The following is a 22,474-nucleotide window of genomic DNA, read 5'->3' on the forward strand; positions in this document are numbered from 1 at the left end:
ACTACTCCTTGAGTCTCACACTGTGTGTAGTTTGTAAGAAGCCCTACCTGCTAGTATCACCGCTCTTCCTCATGCATAAATGTTTAGTACTTAACCTAGTCTCATTGAGGAAACTTCTTTCGCCTTGGCGTGTTGGAGACACCGCGCTATGCTAGCTGACGCATCTAGACGTGCGGAGTGGGAAGCAAACAGTCGGCCCTATTTCTCATAAGCAACGTATCTTAGCCTTGGCGAGGGAACATTCCTTATTTGGTTGTTACCCTACCCACTCTTAGATCTCAAACATTCTCATCATCGTATCTTCTGGTGAAAGCCTTTTAGCGTACCTTGCATAGTCCAATTACAACATCGCTTTATGCTAGGATAGGCCGACAATGAGGGCTAAAAGAAAGGATGTATGCCAGAATTGCAGATCTCGGAAGCTTGCTGTAAGTTCCCGCCACCAACAACTAATAGGTACCTTGCATGCTGGCGTACTGACCCTTGAAATTTATAAGTGCGATGGGAAACAGCCACAATGCCTCCAATGTATCCGCCGGCGGATCCCGTGTAGTGGTTACGAACAGGAAATTGTTTTCATCAATGCAATGACACATCCAACCAAACCCCAGACGGTTATGAAGGCCGGATGTGAAGAAACACACGTTGACGACAGAGGAGTGTTCGGTGCCTACATACTAAAAAGCAGTCACCCAGCTTTGTGTGCATTATCAAACTTGTTTGACGAAACGATCACTCCTCCCGAAGCAAGCCCAAACGAGCTCGAAGATGATGTGGATTTTATTGTCCAACATTTCGCGCCCATATGTAGCCAGGCGCCTGCGGAGTTTAACTTGTATCACAACCAGATATGTGGTGCCTGGGTCGAGATGCTTCCGCTTGTCGTTGAGCCTGCAAAGAACAGCCCATTCCTCTATTCCGCAATCAGGACAATGGCAACAGCCTTGAGGAACCGTGCATCCGCAACCAGAGGAAACGAATCTCACATACTTCTGATGTACGGTGAATCTCTTCGCCGGGTGGGCAAAGCGCTCGAAGAAGCCAAGGGTGTCTTCCAGCATGAACATTGTGTCGCGATATTATGCCTATCAGCAACGAATGTAAGTCTCCACCATACGCTGACCTTTGCATTTCACAGTATTGACTAGACTAGATTGTGGTACCGCAAGCAAGATCTGATTGGGCGACGCATGCAAAGGGTGTCGGAGCCATGATCGAACGGCTCGGGCCGAAGCCGTTTAGCACTGGTATCCTGCACACGCTCTTCGTTGGCTTCCGGCCTCTTCTGGTAGGTCATCGCCATTTCCCGTCGCAAGAGCAGTTAATTGATCAAACCTTGAAACCTTTTAGCTGATCAGTTCAATCCACCAACGACGAAAGACATTTCTTGCTCAAGACGACTGGGTTACCACACCCTTCGAAACAGTACCCATATCGATCATGCAACAGCTCCTTAACAAAGCTACCCAACTTCCCGCTCTTCTAGAAAGATTCGACAGTCTGGAAGACCGCTCCAGCCCATCCAATGTGGTCGCGATGCAACGACTACGTGATGACTTCTTGTATATGATCAAAAGCCTCAAAGATTGGGAGCTCTCATCCAAAACGCAGGCCAAATTCTCTCTGGTCTGGCCTAAACCCAATTCCCCTGACGCAGAGTCCTCAGATAGGAAGCCGCTGTGGTTCGCCAATGTTCTGGTTGCTAGCAGCCTGACTCATTGTTGGGCTTTCGAGATCGTCGCAAGACAACATGTGGATGGCATAGAAGAGTCGATAGCCGAGATCAAAGGTTGCAACGTCAAAGCGGTTCCTCGGCGCTCCGACTCTGCAAGCGATAAAGACGAAAATCAGGTCTCGATTCTGGCGGAGAAGATCTGCGATAGCATGCCCTACTTCCTGCAACCGGAATTGAAGCTATATGGACCCGCCTCTACCTTTTTCACGTTCTTGACAGCCATGAAGGTCTTCAAACACAAGAAGACTTACTGCGCGTCTCGACTCTCCCGCTGCCAACAGGTAATCGATCGTTTAGCTAGAACTGGCATCCACTTTCCGTCACCATAGGGCATTGTATCCGTCGATAACCGCCTGGAGGCTGACTGAACCAAGGTGGACATTTGTTGAGAGTAATAATTGGGATGTCGGAGAAGAGATGACCCGGCAAAGAAACGAGCGTCATGACGTCACGTCCAAATTGCTTACCCGATGGCACGTACCTCACCGCAGCTGCCCTACTCTTGAACGAGTCCATCATCCATCATTTAAATTCTGTCTTCTGATTCATCGAGCTTTTGCAGCATTTCTGGCACGCTGTCATATGTCTCAAGATTGGTACCATCCACAACAGCAATAACGAATACTTTGCAAACCCACTCAACATGTCCACACAACTCAAGCTCCTCGCCAACTACGGCGTAACAGGCTTCCTATTATCTACTGGTCTCTTCGCTCTGCTCGCACCTACCACATTCGCTGCCGGTTTTGGCATGCCCGTTCCAGCCGACTCATTCGCATCCGGTTTCGTTCAATGCGTGGGTGGTCGCAACCTCACTTTTGGTATCATCGCAGCAATCTTCTTGCAGCGAGGAGACGTGAGAGCTGTCTCACTGATGGCGACGATGTTGGCGGTGGATGGAGTCGTGGATGGGTTGGTCACGATGAAGCATGCCGGGATGGGGTTTGCGTTGCCGCATTTCGGGGCGGCGGCGATCATCCCGTTCATAAGTTCATGGATGGCTAGTTGAGGGTTTGAGATGAGACGGGACGAGAATGAAAGCGAATCGGGTTTGACAGGGCGGCAAGATACAGAAAGAATAACACGCGAAGGGTAACAGTCCACGTCGCACTCATGGTATACGTGTTTGTCGCGTCTTAGAACTTCAGTTATATTTGAACATGTTGGGTCTGCTGTACTCGCGATGTAAAGACGGTGAAGGCCCCGTATCGTCTCCAAGACTTTTCGAACATCGTATGGAACGGTCGGAATCTCATACTTTAGACACGTTCATCTTCTCTTCCCGGCGAAACGATCTCACCCGCTGTCCCAAATCCATATCGTTTGCCTTTTCTCCCCAGTTCGTCTTCATAGACCAGCTCTCCATATCTGATCTTTGAGCTTTTCAGCTCATCTGACATATCGTCGATCGTAGCTACGCCTTCTTCGAGCATGATTCGACTCATCTCCGTGTTTCCCACGGTCGCTAACATGATTTGAAGGAAGCCGCCATCGGCTGCAGGCGCGCGATTTTGCCACAAGGACCAGATCGAGATGATGACGAAGATGCTTGCTGCGGCTAGGCAGATACTGTATGGAAGGATGAGGTTGAGCGGATGACTAAGTGTGTATGTGTTGCTGTATCTTGTGCTTGTTACAGGCACCATGTCCCACCAGGTGCCGAGTGATATAGCAGACATGGTGATATTGGCTAGAACCCCATTAAGCATGTTCTCGGCGAGATTGAACGCGTGTCTTGGGTCGAGTCCTTCGTGTTCGTTGTATCGAGACTTGTGGAAAACGGAACCTCTCAAGTAGGCTTCATTCCGGTTAACCTTTGAATTCGTACAAGCTAGTCACTACACTTACGATCGCCCCTATAACTGAGGTAGCCCGGCCAGCTCTCACGTACAAGATCGTCTGTAGAATTCGGTGACTCCTCTATCTGCTGACACTTGCCATCTAAAACCATAGGTTGCTGCAGAGGCAAAAGCTCTGGTGGCGATAATGCATCTGAGGGCAGATACTGCGAATGGAAATATTCCTTATCAAGAAAGGGCATCAATGAGTCTAGAATTGCCCACTCATTAGAAATGGGGATGGCTTCTGATACTCTCTGGTGCCATTCTTCAATTGCTTCTGGTATCGATGGAAGCCTAAGTTGTATTCCATACAATTTGCCCGGATTAAGATTCGGATCATCGTAGGCGCCCAAAATATCGATTGTATCGTATATGTCGACTCTTCGTGGAAGTGTTCTTGCATCGCTGATGGAATAGTCTACTGTCTGGACGCCTCTGGGAAACGTGACGCTGACGTTGTAGAGTACGGAGACAGATTCGCAGACCTGCTCGTTCGCCACAGCATGTGCGTTCCAGACTAGGCTATTATTGAACCTACAGTGGGCATTAAACGTTTTGATATCATATTGTGTCAACGAATGGATAAGCTTTTGATCGTCCCATGACGATACCCACATGGGTACCACAAATTCCTTCGGATCGTATTCAGCCGAAAGAGTAATGTTGTACTCTGACGTGGTGCATTTGAATTGAGGTCCTCTGAATTGCAAATTGTACGTGGAATTCTCTCCTGGGTGATTTGGGAAGGTAGATATCTGGTTGTTGTTCTTTATAGTCTGTGCGAGGTATACCAGGCGGTTTGAAGGTCCACTATAAATTCAGCCTTTGTTAGATTACTGGAGTACTCAACTGACCTATATATGAATTGCCGAATGCCGGCATCCAAAGGGATCTGTGATAAACTCTTGTCGATGTATATAAATTTTCGAACTTCTGGATCTAGTGGGAAGTTTGAGAAGACTTTGTCAGGCCCGTGTAGTGGGTCTCCTCTGCTTAAAGTAGGGAAGCTTTCGTCTCCGGAAAAGTCGAGTTGCGGTGAAATGGGTGGGTTCATTATAGACATGTTGTGATGCTCCGTAAACTCTTGAGTCCTGACGCTTACGGTGAGCGCACCCGGTGGATAAATGACCGCGATCCCAAGAGACCAGATCAGAAGCGCCATAAGGAACAGCAAAGGCGCTCTCCGTATCCCTTGTGGACTGAGCAATGCGAATAAGTCGTTTCGAATTACGAACAGCATCTCGACCATCGAAAGAGACATCGCCTTTCCACGCAAAATGTACCAGAGGTGTTGTGCGAAACACGTACCCATGCTGGCTGTTAGTGCAGCTTTGAAGATTGTGCTTAACAATATAGAGACAGCCGAGAACTGGGTCTGGGTGAGGAAGCTAGTCTTGAGAGGCGTTCCATTTAGACCCTTGACTAGCATATAGTGTCCTAACGCGGCGAAGAGTGCTTGAGGAGATTAACTAAGACTTCGGTACATGCAATTGACGAGACTGACCTATGAGAAAGAATCCAGTGATCGCTCCCACCGTCTTCCAAAACGCGGAACGCCGGATAAATTCTTTCGACGAACAACAATGGACACGATTCGCTTCTTGGAAGATGCTTGATGAATTGAACGGCGTCGTAGGATTGGGGTTCGTACTCTTCATCTGCTGTCCCAGCTGGATTGCAGATACGCTGACAAGAGTTGAAGAGCTACTTCTGTTACTTGTAATTGTTTGCAAGTCGTGGTCTATAGACCTCAAGTTGGAGAAGTACGCTGCATGGTTGATTTTTGTTTGTAGTGAACTAGGACCGTTACCCATGGTTATTGCTGGAGTAAGCTCTCCTGTAGTCTCGGGTGAATAGTTGAGAGCACCGAGAAGGAGACAGTTTATAGGAAGCAGTTTAACCTACGGCGTGGTTATGGTCCCCGATTCAGGAGCAGGACTCAGGCTTAGACCTTCCAATATCATTGGCCAATTGCTGCCTGCATAGATCCGCAAGGTAGATGCTAAATACATAACGATCCTCCAGCATTCTGGATGTCGATGTTGGCTCTATACCAAACTAGTAGGGGCTAGCTAGCATGTAGGAGCAGGAGAGCTCGGAAATGGCGTTGCAGGAACCTCCCACTGGGTGGCGCTGACCTGGGGGCCGTAAGCTGACATCCAAATACATCCCCTCTGGGTACCTAGCCCGTGCGAGGCTGACGCGACTGCGCAACACCAACCCCGAGTATGCTACTGAAAAAAACGAATCTATGCTCTGATTCATGACTCGCGCTGCATAGATCATGATTGTGGTAGGCCTGCACTGCCCACTGTGCGGTTCGTCTTTCCAACATATGCTCCACATAACTCACGTCGATTGTAGCAATAAAAGCCCTGCTCGATAACGTCTACTACAGCTTCGTACCTCAACATGGCTACCAATACCCTGGACAACTCCTTGAACAGGAACGGGCTGAACAACGACCGCGGTACCACCGCCCCCCATGACGCGTTTATTCGTTTACGCTGGTCTATCTTCGAGGATGTATCCACTATCCTCGTCCTTGATGATCCCAGATCTCAAAATCCTTCCTTCTCGCCTTTTGTGGGTCACGCAATCGCAGCAGAACCAGCCTCCCAGATCCCTCTTACCGAGATTGCAATCACCAACTCGTATATAGACTGGTATGACCATTACGACTACGAGTCACCGGAGCCCTTGCTTGTTAGCAGAGCGGACGGTGGTACCGTTACCGTTGCAGATGTTGTTGAGGAGCTCTCGGCCTACTTCACGAGTCACAGGGAGGACATATTTATGGTCTTGGAACTCTACTTGAAAAAGAGGCCATGCCGCTTCGTAGTGGACGGCAATGTCGAATATGACCCTACCATCCTCGCAAGTGGCGAGGAAATCTCCCCTGACACGAAAGTCCTTTTCAACGGATTTTTTTGGTATCGTAGAGCCCGACGTGGAGCTTGGAGTAGAATTGTGTGCTGAACAAGATCTTCCAGAGAGACTGCGGTGTTAGATACTCTAAAGACACAACTTCAAACCGCTTCAGGGTATCCTCGCTACATCTGTCTAGTGTCTCACCTAGTGAGTAAAAGGCAAGGTGGGGTACCTAGGTAGCGATCGCAAACCACAGATTGCGCGTTTGGGAGTTGTGCTTCCGTCTCTCGCCAGTATGTTGATCAAGCCACTCTGTACCAAGAAGATCATGACGGGTCATAAAGGAGTGAGGATGGGACTAAGATACTGCTCGCTTGGAAACCCTTTCAGAGGGGCTGAAAAGTCGCTAGTAGAAGCAAACAAGTATTGGAGTATAAGAGTGATGGATTGAATGCTATGGAGGATATGGCTATATACGCAGTACGCCAACAGCTATGGAAGGTACCAATAACAACACATGACGTGGTTTCTTCTCATCAACAAGTAGATGGCTTTGGGTTGAGAATGAACATCTCGTGCGAGATGTAGAGCACGCATACATTTAGAAACGACCAACAGTCATTGATGTAACATTGACTAGTGCAGTCATCTCGTCCCTGTATTCTTTTTTTCTTCTGTACTCCTGGTAGCGTTCATATCTGTGTGTTGAGATGATTCATACCACGAACTTTGTCAACGATGCTGCGTCCTCTATAGTCATTACGCGTGTGACACGCCGTTGACAAGCCCTTAATAGCAAGCATGGGTCAGCTCCAGGTCGTCCAAGGCCTTGATTCACCAAGTCATCGACACCATGAGTGTTTTCCAGTCCACTGACTCGATCGGACTTTGAAAGGATGACTTCTGTACCTTCAACTCGTTAAGAACAGACTCTATCGGGGTCTATCGCTTCTAATAATTATTCAATGGCTCATATTCAGTAAGTCACAGCCATGACTGTCCCCCTAACAAGTGGGTATAAAGAGCTTCTTGAAGAAAGACCTCGGAGAACAGAAGGCACAACAGCACACTTGCCATTCCCAGCTTTAGGAACGATACAACGAGGAAGCCCTGAGATCTTACGTTACCTTGGAAGCCAAACTTCCTACTACGAATGCCTCCCAGCAGTCCGCCCGGGAAACTGCCCAGTGAACCAACACCATGCCAGACGATAATACGCTCGTCCAAGGCCTAGGCAGTCGCTATTATTGCATTCTTGAGTATTTCTCCGGAATTTCTCATGCTACCACACGCCACAAGAACGAGATCTGTCAATGTTGCAAAGAGATCAATCCCCATAGCCTAGAATCATTGTTGCACACCACACGACGCCCAGTTGGGGCAACAGACTTGGAGATATGCCAGCGCGCTGTTCGAACAAATTCAGAAGCACATAATTCAGAAGCGCAAACCAACCCTACCACCACGTGCGCGTCTCGAACGTCGTGGTTCCCCGACGTCAACTTCGGTGAAGCTCAGAAGAGTCTCAGCGAAGAATTGATCAAAGCGAAGCCATATACAAACATGATGTCAACCGATCCAGATGCTACACGATACTTCGAATACACCCCGTGTGACTCCCTCTATCGCGGTAGACCTGGGGAGATATGTAACAGATGTGCCTTGGCGAGAGCAGCATGGATGTCCAGGTTGAACGACAGGGAAATGAATACCATTTTCGAGCAGCCCATGGGTAGGATTCTCACGGAAGATGCTAGAACGATGGCGGGTGGATAGATTCAAGGTTTCGATAAGGTTTGTGATGGTCTTGACAATTCGGGAAGTGGACAGTCGAAGCTGGTGCATGGGTAGAACGACGGTGTTTCCTGTTATATGTCACCTAGCCACATCTGTGCATAGCACGCCACTTTCATTGCGACGATCTTCTGAGAGACAGTGATACAATGGACAGGGCAGAATGCGGTCTTTTCCTACAACATATATTAGTATAGACACATCCGTGCAGGGCACGGTACCAATATCAACACCAACAATCACTTACTTGCTGAAGAGTCATACCTTACATGACTACAATATCTCCACTACGACCTCACAATCAGCAACATATCACAGTACTCACAACACAAACGTAACGAAAGATCGCGACGTCTCGATTCATCATCCCAACCCACGCTGAAAATGCTCTCGATAACTCTTCTCTCAAGGAGAAAAAAAAACAAAGCCAAAACAGTCTATAAGCAAATAACGCATCATAATCCCCCCCCTCTCTCCCCGCGGACTTTTTTTTTTAAAACCCAACCGCAAGCATCAACCCATACCCCACCGTAACAATAACCCCAAACGTCATAATACTCGCGGGCACACCCCTGGTCAAAAAATGCTTAACAGCAAGATACCTCTGGCCCGTCCTCTGATCCTCCATCATAATGGCCGTCATATTCGGGAACCCGCTCGTCGGCAAGCCCATAGCCCCACTCGCCATCAACACAGCGCCCATGACGAGTAAATTCGGATGCGGCTCCGGCATCTGCTGCCCCACCTGCTGCACAAGGGGCAGCACAATGAGCGCAGCAACGGTATGCGAGATAAACGTCGCCACGACGAGAATCAAGGCACAAAATGTGACGAGGACGCCGTACAGACTCATTCCCTCTACTCCAGCGGTAATGGAGAGGGCAATGGTGTGTAAGAGACCGGAGCTATTGACTGCTTTGCCGAGCGAAAGGCCGCCGGCAGCGAGTATGATGATGGTCCAGAGGAAGTTGTTGAAGTCTTCCTTAGTGAGGATACCCGTGCCGAAGAAGAGAACAATGGGGATGATGGCTACGACGCCCATGTCACCAAACGTAGCTTCAAGCTGGTGGCTGACGCACCACAAGACAATGGTGACGACGGTGACAATGGTAATGAACCACTGCACGCCCGTAAACTTGTCCTTGAGCGGCCGGATAGGAACAATGGACGGCCCTTTTCCGGGTTGGAAAGTAGCCAGGAGGAAGACCCAGATGAGCAGGATGGAAATGATACACACGGGCAAGGCGACGAAGAACCATACGCCCCAGGAAGGCTCCGGGTGCATGTTTTGCAGTGCGATTAGGTTCTGGGGGGACGCAATGGGGGAAGCGGCACCGCCTATGTTGGAGGAGAGGGCGATGCCCATGAGGAGGGCCTTGGTCATGTCGGAGTCGGCAGGCAAATTACGAAGGATGGGCTGACGAAAAATTAGCTTGACTTGAACGTTTTCTGCGACGAGTTGACATACCTGGATGATGGAGAAGCAAAGCACAGGCGCTGCGACATTGCTAATCCACATACTAGCAAACATGGCCACAAACATGTTGACCAGCAGCACAGTCCTTGGCTTGGTTCCAGCCTTGCTAAGAACGAGTGTAGCCATCATCTTAGCAATATTGTACTTTGACAGCGCAGCCGCGATGGTGAAACCACCCAACAGCAACATGATGACAGGCGTCCACATGGCAGAGAAGACGTATGACGCTGCGGCCTTTGATTCCAGACGCTTGTGAGGTTCGACATCGCTTCGGACGACATTCAACGTCACAGCAAGGAAAGGAACCAGCAGGGACGTGACGAAGAGCGGTATAGCCTGTCGTAATTAGCCAAACGATCAACATCAACCAATATGATCCGTACCTCTGTGGCCCACAGCAAACTGACAAAGATGACCATGGCAAGACAATTCTGCTGCTCAGGCGCCTCCATAATGGGCACAACAAGCAACACAACAAACACGGCAATACAACTCAGCAGGATCCAAAACGTCCTGCTGAGCAGCCACTGCGGACACCGGTATCGCCCAATCGGCGTATCCACCTCCTTCATATCCGACTCGACGTCGTCGCCCTGCCGCCGTATCTTACCACCCGTGGTATCGCGTCCAAGCAGTGTATGGCTGATACCGATATTCGCCGCTTGCGCTTTCCGCTCGATTCCAATCATCTCTCGCCAAACCGTGTTCCGCTCCCAGACGACGTGTTCGCGCAGGTGTAATCTCAATTCGCGCTTCGCCTCGGCAATGTCGCCCTTTGTGCCGATTTGCGCGTAGGCGGATTCCACACGCTCGAGATTGCGCGTCAGCTCGTCCATGGTGCTCTGCTGGAAGGGATAGGCGGGGTAAACGTATTTGCTCAGATAAGTCTTTTTGAGCTTGCGGTCCATGATCTTGTCGTACTTTTTCAGCACTTTTTCGAATCCCGTCTTGTTGAGCTGGATGAAGGAGCGGAGCTCGCAGAGTAGGACGTATACGCTAACGAGGCGTTTCTTCAACGACACGCCTTCTTCGTACAGCGCGGAGAAGGCCATGTCGTTGTAGTCTTCGAATGCGACGCTTGTTTTCCGTCGCGAGGAGGCGTGCGAGGCTGCCATGTCTTCGTCGATTGTCCGTCTTCGTCGCCGCTGGCCGTCTGGGCTCTTCTTACGAAGCCGTGCAGTCTCGTCGGCGTCTTCGTCCTCAGAGTCGTCGCCAGATGCGTCGCCGTCTGCGCCGTGATCTGTTGACCGTCCGCTTGCCCCGCTCATGGCCCGCGGCCGGTGAAAGCCAATCGCCTTGAACACACTCCCGCTGCGCATCTTCTTGCCCGGCGGCGCATTCTCATTCTCCTCGTTGTACTCCTCCTGGTGGTACTCGAATGACTCCTCGTCCTTGAGCAGGGCCTCCATCTCCTCGAAGATTTCATTTTCCTTGAGCTTGTAGAAGGACGTGACGCGCTCTAGTTCGGTGTCGAGGGTATTGGTAAAGACCTTGTCTGGATCGTCGGCATCGCCGTTGAGGAGTGGTGAGGATTCGGCGTCGGTGTGCGCCTGCTTCTGGTTGAGCTGTGTCTCAAGGCTGTAGATGTGCTTCTTGAGATTGCTATAGGCGATGTAGTGGTTGCTCCAGTCGGGCACAGCATTAAACTGCAGACTGTGCGAGAACTTCATCTCTTCGGCCTCGCGAAGCTGCTCGAGCTTCTCCTGTCGCTTCTGTTCTCTCTTGCGCTCCCTGTGCGGCTGTTTCGAGCGTGTGTCGAATTCCTGGAGCTCTATAGCTTGGGTAGGCGCAGCGTCACGGTAAGGCGTCAGGACGTCCAGGTTGGTGGATCGCAGTCTTCCAACGAGAAGACGCTACTGTAGGCAGACTAGAGGGCGTAGCGTAGTGCTCGCAGGACGGTCAGGTGGCTTGCAGCACGTGGAAACTGCGGCATGGAGTGATTCTATCGACAAGTGTGGGATTGGCGCGGAACCTTTCTCGGCTTGGTAGCGTAGCTGGACATTGTGGATGCGCTTTCGTCACTGCACTCCCGAGCACAGTCGGAGACACATGGGCCGATGATTGGCGCTCCAGCCCTCCGCCGCAACCACACCTCGCCCACGCTTCACCCCTCTCTCGGGTTGTGCAACGGGCAGTGTCTTAGTTGCCCATCACACGACTACCCCACGTACATCCAGAATTAGCTTTGATATCCTCTGCTGAGCCATGTCTTCACGCCGTCGCCATGGCCCGCTCCTCGCCGCGGCTAGTCATTGCCTGCATTCGGATCCTTGCCAAAACCACCCGACCTGCATCATCGTCGCGGATATCTGGCCTGCATTTTGCCTGCGCCAATCAGATATCACGACGTGTGATATCATACATGAGAAAGAATCGTCTGTTGAGCCTCACTTTTCACAAACACCATGTAGTCAATTTTCATGGCCAATTTTGTTTGAATGTTTCGCATTGACAGTCGACCTATATACACCTATAATCATGACCTCGTACAGACAACGTCGTCGTTTAGACTGTAGTTTGTTAGCAGTATTCATAGTAGTGAATAATCAACATCACTTACACCTCAGATCCCAGCCGATCTTGGGTCCCAGCTTGGGCAGCTCCTCAGCAACACTCTGCACGTCCTTGTCACCACGTCCAGACACGCAAATGACAATGTCTTGGTCCTTGTTCATCGTCTTTGCCAGCTCAATAGCACCAAACACGGCGTGCGATGTCTCCAGCGCGGGGATAATACCCTCAAGCTGTGATAAGAGACGGAAGCCGATAAAGGCCTCGGCATCTGTACAAGCAATGAACTTGGCACGGTCGCTGTCCTTCCAGCTGGCAAGCTCAGGTCCTACACCAGGGTAGTCAAGACCAGCAGAGACGGAGTGAGTCTCGCTAATCTGTCCGTGCTTGTTCTGGATAACGTAAGTACGGACTCCGTGGAGCACACCCTTGCTTCCGGCTGAGAGAGTCGCGCTGTGGCGGTCGGTGTCGACACCATCACCACCAGCTTCGACACCGAGAAGTTTGACAGAGAGGTCCTTGGAGAAGGGGTAGAACATTCCTGCGGCGTTGCTGCCACCACCAACACAGGCGACTACGGCATCGGGAAGCTTGCCGCGCTTCGCTTGCATCTGCTCCTTGGTCTCGTTTCCGATAATGGACTGGAAAGTGCGGACAATGGTGGGGAAAGGATGAGGGCCGATGGCAGATCCGATAATGTAGTGAGTCGTGTCGAGGTGGACGACCCAGGCGCGCATTGCCTCGTTGACTGCATCACGCAGGGTTTGAGCACCAGCCTCGACAGCAACAACCTGCGCACCAAGCAACTTGATGCGGAACACATTCAAGGCTTGGCGCCTGACATCCTCAGCTCCCATGTAGATGGTGCACTTCATGTTGAACTTGGCGCATACCGTGGCCGTTGCAACACCGTGCTGACCAGCTCCAGTCTCGGCAATGATCTCAGTCTTTCCAAGTCTCCTGGCAATGAGCACCTGTCCGAGTGCGTTGTTGATCTTGTGACTTCCAGTGTGATTCAAGTCCTCTCGCTTCAACCAGATGTTGGCGCCTCCGGCGTGCTCGGTAAGGCGCTCCGCAAGATGCAGATGACCTGGTCTACCCATCCAGTCGTAGTAAGAACGGTATTCTTCCCAGAATTTGGGATCTTCGATGGCTGCATTGAAACCTTCCTCGAGCTCAGAGAGACAGTCCATAAGCGATTCAGGAACGTATTGGCCACCGAATTCGCCGAATCGTGCGGGGAACTTGTGCTTCTCGTCAAATCCATTCTGCTCGTGTGTACCGTTGGTGCCGTTAGCATCATCAGTGTTGAGCATCTCCAGCTGGTCAGCCAGGCCAGGACCGTCCGGTGTGTCCTTGTCGGTAATAACCTTGTCGACATGCACGTTGGTGGGCTCCTTGGCCTCGTTCAATGTCTCGATGATACCGACCTCGCGAGGCGCACCGCGGGTGCTCTTGCCGCAGATCTCGTCGCAGTACTTCTCGACTGCCTTTGCGCCCGTTCCTGGTTCAGCCTTGAGCAATGTGTTGATAATCTGGCTACCGATGACGACACCCTCAGCAATCTTGCCTACACTCAGGTAGTGATCGCGTGTGCTGACACCAAAACCGACGGCAGCCGGGACGTTGCCAGAGTATTTGTGGACGCGCTCGAGCAGCTGGGGAAGAGCAGCGTTCATGGTACCGGAGGCGCCAGTGACGCCCATGCGAGACACGACGTAGATGAAGGAATCGGCGATCTTGCAGAGGACGCGCATGCGGTGCTCGGACGTAGCGGGTGCAATAAGAGGAACGTAGGAGAGACTGTCTTGTTAGTCTTCGTCCCATGCTCGTCGAGACAGTAGGCTTACCCGTAGCTGCGGCAGAAATTCCTGAAGCGCAGAGCCTCCTCGGGTGGCAGGTCGACCATGATGAAGCCGTTGGCTCCGGCCTCCTTTGCGTCCTGCAGCATCTTCTCCTCGCCGTAGCTGAGCAGAGGGTTGTAGTATCCCATAAGAAGGACGGGTGCCTTGAGACCCCGCTTCCTCGCATCGCGGATCATCTGGAGAACGCTGCCAATGTTGACGCCGTTCTTGAGGGCTTGCTATAGACACATGGTGTCAGGAACAGTTTCGAACGCATTGTGGCGAATGGGTCAACGTACTGTGTTCGCGGTCTGGATTGCTGGGCCGTCTGCAATGGGGTCGGTGAAGGGCATGCCGAGTTCAATGATATCTAGACGTGTCAATTGACTGCTGTCGTGCCATCTGGCATAGCAATTGCTCGCTGCACATACCAGCGCCTCCCGCCTCCATGGCCATCATGATGTCTGGCGTCTCCTCTGCGGTAGGGAAACCCGCAGTCACATAGGTGACGAGAGCAGACTGCACACATATTAGCTCTACATCTCTCTTCTAGTGGTTGCACATCGTACCCTGCCCTCCTTCTTGCATTGCGCAAACGTCTTCTTGATGCCGTCCATGATGCCGAAAACCGAATCGAAAGGTTGGAGTGTGTGACAAGAGGTCAAAGCCAGCAACTGACTTCCTTATAGATGAGAGCAACTGTGAGTCACGGTATGCACAGTCGTAGGGGCTCGCGGAGAAATCGGGGTTTGGTATGAGTCTTGTGTCCGCAATTTATTGAAGGCCGAAGGCGGCGTAATGCCCCTCCTCCGGCTTAGTCGCTCGTTCGGGAAATGCGGGCGAACATCACTTCTTCTAGAAGCCAGTCTTACTAGACTCCACCTTATTTTCTTCTCATACACGTCATCGCGACCCCAATCCGATCGTCAGACCGTTGAACTCCATTTTATTGACCTTTTTGAACTTCTAATAAGACACAGTCCAGTGCACATGGCAGCATAGCAGGGCAGCTACACCTGGCCCCACTGACATTAGCCAATATCCACCGGCCTATTTCCAAAGGCCTCAGTTTCCCCAGCACCAGCTTCTTTAACCGTACCCCGTCGTCGTTGAAACACCATGAAAACAAATCTGCGCCCATGACCGACCTGCAGCGATCGCACACAGTATCCGTCTTCTCCGTCTCCTCATGCCAAATTGCGTCAGGCGTTTTGGGAGATACATGACAGGAAAATTCTTTCTGCGCCGTCGCGCTGTTGGATTCTAAAATCAGATGCTCATGATCAATATGTTACAGGCACTTATATCAATCGAGATCTTAGAAAGGAACTTCGCAGTCCAGGACAAACTACCAAGTTCCTTTCACGAATCGATATGGGTGCTTTTTTCACTCCCCTGTGTGGTTGTCACCCATTGCATCCACTTCACCCTATGGTACTGCGATGATGCAGAAGCGACGAGCCACTTATGAAATCCGTAACACGTACCTATACGTACGCAAAGACGCTCTTGAATGAGCGATATCGCGGACATAAGAAGCTTATTCACTCCTCCAGGCTTTTCGACAGGATTGCTCGCAGTGCTGCCGTCACTCTCTGATACACCGACCTCGGAACGAACTCACACTCATGCCCCTGCGCATACCAAACCGGTGATGCAAGCCCCATGTCCGCGCCATGATCGAGCAGCAATTGCGCCATTTCGACGAACCGAAGATCCATCGCGAGTTCGATAATTCTTCCGCAAGAGAAGGCGCTCCGCATCCCAGAACGAACGCAGTGGTAACCAAGATTCGGGTTCGCTCCGTGAGTGAATAATATTCGGGCCATTGCGACATCATGATTTAACGCTGCGTACACGAGCGCTGGTGTATACTGTCCTAGTACCAAAGGATCATTAAATGTGTCACCATCGGAGTCGTCGACGTCAGCGGGAATGGGGATATCCCCTTCTTCAAAGTCACAGCGCGTGCCATGTTCGAGCAAGATGTTCGCGGCTGGGATGTTTCGCATCTTGGTCGCTAGGCTGAGTGCACGTATTACGCGCACACGATGTCTACTCTTGACGTCTGCTTTTGACAGAATGAGTATGAGCATGCCGAGGCTCCCGTGGCTGATAACTCATGTGAACATGGTTGAGTGTTGGCTGGTGTGCTGGAAGACGGGTGTGTCGAGATCTATCTTCAATCCGAGGAGGAGTGCAACTCTGTCTTGCTGGTTGGACTGCAACGCAACTTCAAGTGCCGTGCGTAGTTGTACAACTGTGCCGAGATTCATATTCTCGTCCGTGACTATAGGTGTATTGGCATTCTCTTCGATGCTTCCAAACATACTAGCTCCTGTTCTTACATCTATCGCGTTGATTCCAGGCTCGGAAACACCATGTGCACCAAAGCCCAAGACCATTCTAGTGGTGGGAGGTTCCTCAAGTTGTCCAAATCCGACAGTGTGGGGATAATCGACGCCATAAGATCCAAAGGCTCCTGCATAATAGCCAGGTCGGAACGAGGAATCCGTCTTTCGCTCGATTACCTCCTGCCAATCGAGATTCTCGAAAAAGGCATGCTGTCTCACCTCAGAGGCTCCGTTAACATTGGCACCCAATCGTTGATCAGTACCCCGATCAAGTAGACGAGATATAATGTTCTTGGTATTCGCGTGCATTGACCTGGGAAGGTGCAGCGGCTCTGAAATGATGTTGTCGCGGATGTTTCCCAACACGTTACTATAGAACGGTGACAAGCCCGTCAGCATCTCATATAGGACTACACCGAGCGTCCACCAATCAGCGGCCTTGCTGTACTTGTCATCTGTGAGTACCTCTGGTGCAGGATACTCTGGCCTTTTCCAGTCTGCATGCATGCCGTCACGTTGTCGAAAGAGTCCAAAGCCACATAGTGTGATGTGGCCCAACGAGTCAAGCATAATGTTTCCCGCTTTGAACCAACAGCACACGTCCAGAGAATGAAGGTACTCCAAGGCGCAAACGATCTCGGCGGCATAGAGTCTGCTCGTGGCGGCATCAAATTGCCGAACTTTCTGTACATGGTTTAATAGGTGTCCACCGCTAATGAAAGGAGAGTAAAGGTACAGCTTATTGGGAATTTCTTTGGTGAATGCGAGACGGGCGATGAACGGATGGTCAATGTACTTTGCCATGGGGGATAAAACGAAAACTTCCGTTCGTTTGACTCTTCGCATCGCGTAAAGCTATTTGTTGTCCTTCTTCCTGATGAGAAATAAAGGCTTGCCCAAGTTCCGAATGGGATCGCCTTCGAATCTCCCTTGATCTAATTCATGCTCGCGTTGGATCTGTATCATATCTGGATAATGAGTTGTTAGAAAGATCGTGGCGATTGTTGGAGACGAGAGGTAAGAAGGTCTAACGGAGAGGCCACGGTGAGATTTAATTGTCTGACACACTGCCACACTTTAGATAGTGGTCCCCTCGTACAAGTGGCTAATTAGTTTACCCTTCTCGCAACCCGGTTATGTAGAGTGTCTTTCATCTCAAAGCAGACAAAAAGAAGAGTGAAGGATGTCACACGAAACATGGTGTTGAGTTACTGTTTATATCTGTGTAAATATACAGCGGGCTGGCTTTCAGGGTCGTTGCTAACTACCACGGTTCGCGATGGAAACATGACAACCCCTTCGGCAATCTAAATGACATCCGTACGCAAGCCGCCTCGAAATGAGAGCCATCGCAAACACGAAGCGGTTTGTAGCTGTAATTACTGCCTGTTTATCGGGCTGGTAAAAGTCATTGCTACTGATGTCGTTAGCCCTACTAGGGCTATACATGTGGTCCTGTCACCACCAGACACGTCTCCCATCCCATCCCATCCCATCAGCCCTCCAACAGCCCTGCCCTATGCTTACTGGCTGATTTCATAACTGCAAAAAGAACCCTGAATCTCCGAAACAGATCTTCCGATATCGCCACGTCAGTCTCATCCCATATTCGTCAGTTCGGCGACGTCCCAAGCCAACTACTGGGACTCCCCTATGTGAGCGGCATGGAAGTTTCCGGGCGCAGCTCTCTGCTCTGCAATACGTATGCAAGTCTAGAACTTGCCACTAGCCCTTCTTCGAAGAAGTTGTTCTTTCGAACTCTGACCCATCCGGGTAGTTGCACGTTGCCCCCAGAGCGATAAGATGATTAGTCGCTCAACGGGACCTGCTGCGCATCCAGAGCTTCTATTGCTGTTACAACAAGAACCAGGTAGTCCTGTTGAAATGAATGTTGTTGTGCGCCACATATTGCCGTTAGGCCCATTCTGGAAAGTATGCAAGCCACGGATGTGCGTCTAGTCACCAATGCTTTTTGCTCGGCGCTAATCATACATATGAAGTAGGCTTCCCTGCCCAATTTGTTTTTTCTCTTCCTGGCTTCGTCTGCATGCCTTCTGGAGTTGTCGCGGCAGAGATTTCGAGTGCCCATATCTCTAGCTGTCCCTATGACGGGGCAGTGAGCTTGTGGAAAGCTGCTTACGTGTCCAATGAAGCCGCGTGTGCGGAGATGATCGTGGTCTTTCGTAGTCGATGAGCGTATGCGCTGGGTCGGGGACAGGAGCGTAGCCTGGTCGATGGTCTAGGGTTAACGTAGCAGAAGTGACCAATAGATCATGGCATCCAAATCATGCCATTGATGGCGGTGTCTCGATCATACACCGTAGTTGCCACGGAGTATGCCCCACTCCGTATCGAAGTACCGGCCGAACCCACGAATCTCGCACATGCGATTAAAACATCTTTGGCAAAGCTGGTTTTTGAACCTCGTTCTTTCGCAGCGTCCGTCTCTCCTTGGGTCCTTTTCCCAGCTTGGATCGGGCTCGCCATGCTGGTTCTTAGGTCCGATCTTCCAATTGCTGTCAACGGGCCTTCTTAGTCGTAGGTCTTCAAACACGCATGGAAACCCAAATCGGTCGCCGTCAAATTCGACAAGCCATGGGGAGGCCTGCTCTTGTGCTTTGCGGTAGCATCGCACGCATAGCTGGCCACGATGGCGCACAGTACCGCAGAGGCGGGAGTCCTGGGGATTGAAGTCGCAACGCCATGCTGAGAAACGATACTCTGGGTCTTTACAAGCGCAAAGACAGGCCCAGCCTTTTCTGATGCGTTCGGAGCTGTCGCGCTCAAGCTGGTTCATGTACATGTCGATAAGATGCTTGAGCGATCGTGTGTTCGAGTGTGCTTCGGCTTGCTTATACAAGGCATCGAAGCTCATGTTCTTACACCAAGAACATATATCTGGTCCTTGATCTTGTCCTCCCGGACGTGAGCCGCAAGCAGTACCGAACGCGCAGTGAGGCTTTGGAGGTGGTGCTAGCATGATAAGCAGGCTGTATAGCAGTACACTTTATGCGTTAGCGGCGCCGGTACTCTACAGGATTCAACTTACCAGTTCTTTCCCTGGTGCAGCTTCAACTCGTTATTGTGTTGTAGCCTTCCACGTCATCGTCTGACCCCTCACTACCCTCCTCCGAACCTGCCGACCTTATCACCAACTTGTTCGCTTCTTCATGACATAGCCCAGTCGGCGTGAAGTACTGTGCGATTCTGATCTTCCGTAAACGTCTTCTCCAGCACCTGGAACAGGCAGCACCTTTTTTGCGGACAGATGGACAGTCCAGTCGGGTGCCGCGAAGATTCAAGTCGTATAGTCGCCACCTACAGTGTTGAAAATCCGGATCTTCAAAGGCACAGAGATAACGACCGCGAGCTTCGATGTTGCGTTTCAAGACTTGTTTGCGAGTAGCTTCTTCGTCGACAAGCAGTGAGGCAGCAGTGTTTGGGTTAGTCCACACGCGCAGTTGCTGTGGATCGTGTCGTTGAAGACAGTCAGCACAAACCCGGTCTGTATTGTGGATTTTCTTGCCGATGCCGAGACAATGAGATCCAGAGATGCATTCGACGATTGGTGGGGGTTTGAATGGGGACTCGAAAGCTGAAGCCATAGACTGGTACCGAACGTCTAAAAGTCAGGGCTCCCACGTTCACTGCTTTGCGGTTAGCTCAACGTCCTTGCATCTCGGCTCATGTGACAGGGTACTGCCGGTATGAGCTATTATGACGTTGGTATTGACGTTTTCGTTGGTTTCCGAGCATTATGGGGGACGTTGGTTAGTAGGCATTCGAGCTTTGTGAATCGTATTGGCAGGCATGCAGAAAGGACAGTGGATGGAAGTGGGTTTTCGCCATTTCCGGCGGCAGGAGTTACAACCAATGCAATCGAATGCATGCTCTATGACTAGGACGCTATGGCCATACTCGTGGAAGCTTTTTGTGGCGTAGAATGTGTCCGATATGTCGGTTCAACTGTTACTGGACGGTGTGATGCGCTGATCAAGCTCGCTAGGCTACCGGCATGGACATCAACCATGTGCCTGTGGCGATTGGGTACCACTCGTGGCGACGTCAAGTGCATCGTATCAAAAGCTATGGGGCTGCGCTAGACCGCAGCTATGATCACTATGGGGTATGAGACCCGAGAAACTGGTCAGGCCAGAGCGGAAGCTAAGCCACCGGCTGGCGCTCGTAGAATTATGTAGCTGAACCAGATCTTGGATACCGCTCGTCTGGAGGAAATACTGCTGGTCCCATTCGTCATTGCAATGAATCTGTTGCAGTTCTGAACAAGGCTGATGCATCTTTTCAACTTCGGATGCATGAAACTCATCATGATTCGACAGCACGATGATAAAGTTTCGCTTCGAGCATTCCAAACATGAGGAGATCATCGTGCACGGTCACCAGGTCCTTGCTAATGAAGCCCAAGACTCTGACTCGTTCCGGTTCATCCGCCTCTCGATGCAACATGGTTTGCATCGGTTTCGAGACGCAGTCATATCACGACCTCTCTTTCATTGTCGTAGATATGTACCGTGTAACCGTGTACAGAGTACTATTTGAGGAAATAGTGGGACTTGATCGACAATGCATTCGCGACGCCATGTTCCGATCGACAATCCAAAAGACGATATGTATCTGCCGCCAACTCTTTCTCACACAAGAAGGGTTCTTTCGGATGTGAGTCGTTGTGACACAACGGATAAATGCGGTCATCAGAGCTCCTCAAGCATGAGACAAAGGTGGCAGACGACATGTGATCCTTCTTGTTTGGGTCTTGCCAACACGATGACGAATCTTTTTCGGAAGGGGCCCGCGTCTCCGTCTTCGGCTTGCCATATGCTGCCCAAGGTATTGCGCCTCTTTAATGTGCTTCCCCGTGCTGTTGAAATCCACGCAGGACATGGACACGATGCTGTATCGAGCGTTCTATGCATAGAAGACTCTAGATGTGAAAACAGATTTGCTTGCAGGACACGGAGGTGGGATGTGCGATGCGTACGCAACAGTCTCAACTCCGAGTCATCTGGCGTCGACGTCTTGAGTAAAGGGTGATGCATATCAGATTCATACAAGCGCGATTGTCCATTTCTGTCACACTCCCAGCTTTAAAAGGTGTCAGTGGCTTGATCACATATCTTTCGCTTTGCCTGAACAGTCCAGTGCACGGGTAAAACAGCGTGATAACATCGCCCTGGCGTGAGCGTGTTCCTTGACGATTCGTTGTCAACAATGCGGTGAGGCGGTCAACGATAATCATCCTGCATTCCGCCAGAGACTATCGTCGTGTAATATGTTGCATCAAGAAACAGTGGCCAGTCTGCCGATATGCTGCAGTAAGCTGCATCCGTTCAGTGTCCCGTAAAAGTAGTGCCTGTTGACCGCGGAGATCCCCGCCCGTAGTCTCTGTCCAAATTCACTGCTACAAAGCTGTCACAAAGTCAAACGCGTGCAAGTAGAACTGTGGCTTGCGTCGTTTTGCAGGTCGGTTCACGCTGAAGGGTCATGCCAAAGCCGGCTCCAAGCGTGATCGAGCGGGATCCTCATGCAAGCTGTGAGGTATTGTGTTGGAAGGCTGTCGTCGCATAGCGATGAGGCTGGGTTTTGCACGAGCACGGTGGTATGCAGGTCGTACCGTGCCGTGCATGCTGTCATCCGGGGTACGTGTATGGGTTGAGCCCTGTTAAGGAAGCATGAGACTTCGGCTGCGACTCGGCGAGGCTGACTCCTGCAAGGTTGGCATTGATCTCATCGCCTCCATTACGGTGGCATTGCGCGAAAGTAGATTCGGAGCCCGGTTGGGCGTAATCGTCATCTGTGTTGTCTGTTCTTCATTTGTTTGCGCTCGCAAAACGAACATCTGAAACTTCTTCGCGCTACTGTAGCGTCTTTTAGCCTCGCGAGCTCCGACGCGTCCACGGGCGCACCGACGCGTGCACATCATTATACGCGCAGCCAGCTTGCCACACTCACACTTCAACCGAAATCACACAGGTGCAGACGTCACCTTGGCCACCACGGAATCAACAATTCGGCTGCGCAAGCGCGAG

At 51.0% G+C, this 22,474-nt stretch overlaps 7 protein-coding genes across 7 annotated transcripts; 2 read left to right on the forward strand and 5 right to left on the reverse strand.

Annotated features, from left to right (window-relative positions):
* Window positions 1-587: 587 nt before the first annotated feature.
* On the forward strand, window positions 588-2,744 carry AA0111_g10117 (hypothetical protein; the record flags this gene model as incomplete). The annotated part of the gene is made up of 4 exons (XM_028643831.1): window positions 588-1,100; window positions 1,154-1,288; window positions 1,351-2,016; window positions 2,298-2,744. 4 exons carry the CDS (start codon window positions 588-590, stop codon window positions 2,742-2,744), a joined length of 1,761 nt encoding a protein of 586 aa, XP_028502247.1.
* A 250-nt stretch (window positions 2,745-2,994) lies between these two features.
* Window positions 2,995-4,630, reverse strand: AA0111_g10118 (hypothetical protein; the record flags this gene model as incomplete). The annotated part of the gene is made up of 3 exons (XM_028643832.1): window positions 2,995-3,533; window positions 3,584-4,386; window positions 4,431-4,630. The coding sequence occupies 3 exons, from the start codon at window positions 4,628-4,630 to the stop codon at window positions 2,995-2,997; spliced, it is 1,542 nt and encodes a 513-aa protein (XP_028502242.1).
* A 1,358-nt stretch (window positions 4,631-5,988) lies between these two features.
* Window positions 5,989-6,555, forward strand: AA0111_g10119 (hypothetical protein; the record flags this gene model as incomplete). Its single annotated transcript, XM_028643833.1, has 1 exon — window positions 5,989-6,555. One exon carries the CDS (start codon window positions 5,989-5,991, stop codon window positions 6,553-6,555), a length of 567 nt encoding a protein of 188 aa, XP_028502243.1.
* Window positions 6,556-8,734: 2,179 nt separating this feature from the next.
* Window positions 8,735-11,925, reverse strand: AA0111_g10120 (putative transporter; the record flags this gene model as incomplete). The annotated part of the gene is made up of 4 exons (XM_028643835.1): window positions 8,735-9,658; window positions 9,710-10,054; window positions 10,102-11,571; window positions 11,890-11,925. 4 exons carry the CDS (start codon window positions 11,923-11,925, stop codon window positions 8,735-8,737), a joined length of 2,775 nt encoding a protein of 924 aa, XP_028502289.1.
* Window positions 11,926-12,223: 298 nt separating this feature from the next.
* AA0111_g10121 (Tryptophan synthase) lies at window positions 12,224-14,690 on the reverse strand (the record flags this gene model as incomplete). The annotated part of the gene is made up of 6 exons (XM_028643836.1): window positions 12,224-12,228; window positions 12,279-14,032; window positions 14,080-14,312; window positions 14,373-14,443; window positions 14,505-14,592; window positions 14,643-14,690. The coding sequence occupies 6 exons, from the start codon at window positions 14,688-14,690 to the stop codon at window positions 12,224-12,226; spliced, it is 2,199 nt and encodes a 732-aa protein (XP_028502288.1).
* A 1,503-nt stretch (window positions 14,691-16,193) lies between these two features.
* Window positions 16,194-17,231, reverse strand: AA0111_g10122 (hypothetical protein; the record flags this gene model as incomplete). Its single annotated transcript, XM_028643837.1, has 1 exon — window positions 16,194-17,231. One exon carries the CDS (start codon window positions 17,229-17,231, stop codon window positions 16,194-16,196), a length of 1,038 nt encoding a protein of 345 aa, XP_028502291.1.
* A 1,507-nt stretch (window positions 17,232-18,738) lies between these two features.
* On the reverse strand, window positions 18,739-19,302 carry AA0111_g10123 (hypothetical protein; the record flags this gene model as incomplete). The annotated part of the gene is made up of 1 exon (XM_028643838.1): window positions 18,739-19,302. The coding sequence occupies one exon, from the start codon at window positions 19,300-19,302 to the stop codon at window positions 18,739-18,741; it is 564 nt and encodes a 187-aa protein (XP_028502290.1).
* Between the last annotated feature and the right edge of the window lie 3,172 nt (window positions 19,303-22,474).

The sequence above is a fragment of the Alternaria arborescens genome, assembly GCF_004154835.1.
Source record: "Alternaria arborescens strain FERA 675 chromosome Unknown contig_32, whole genome shotgun sequence".
In the NCBI taxonomy this organism is placed as follows: Eukaryota; Fungi; Ascomycota; class Dothideomycetes; order Pleosporales; family Pleosporaceae; genus Alternaria; species Alternaria arborescens.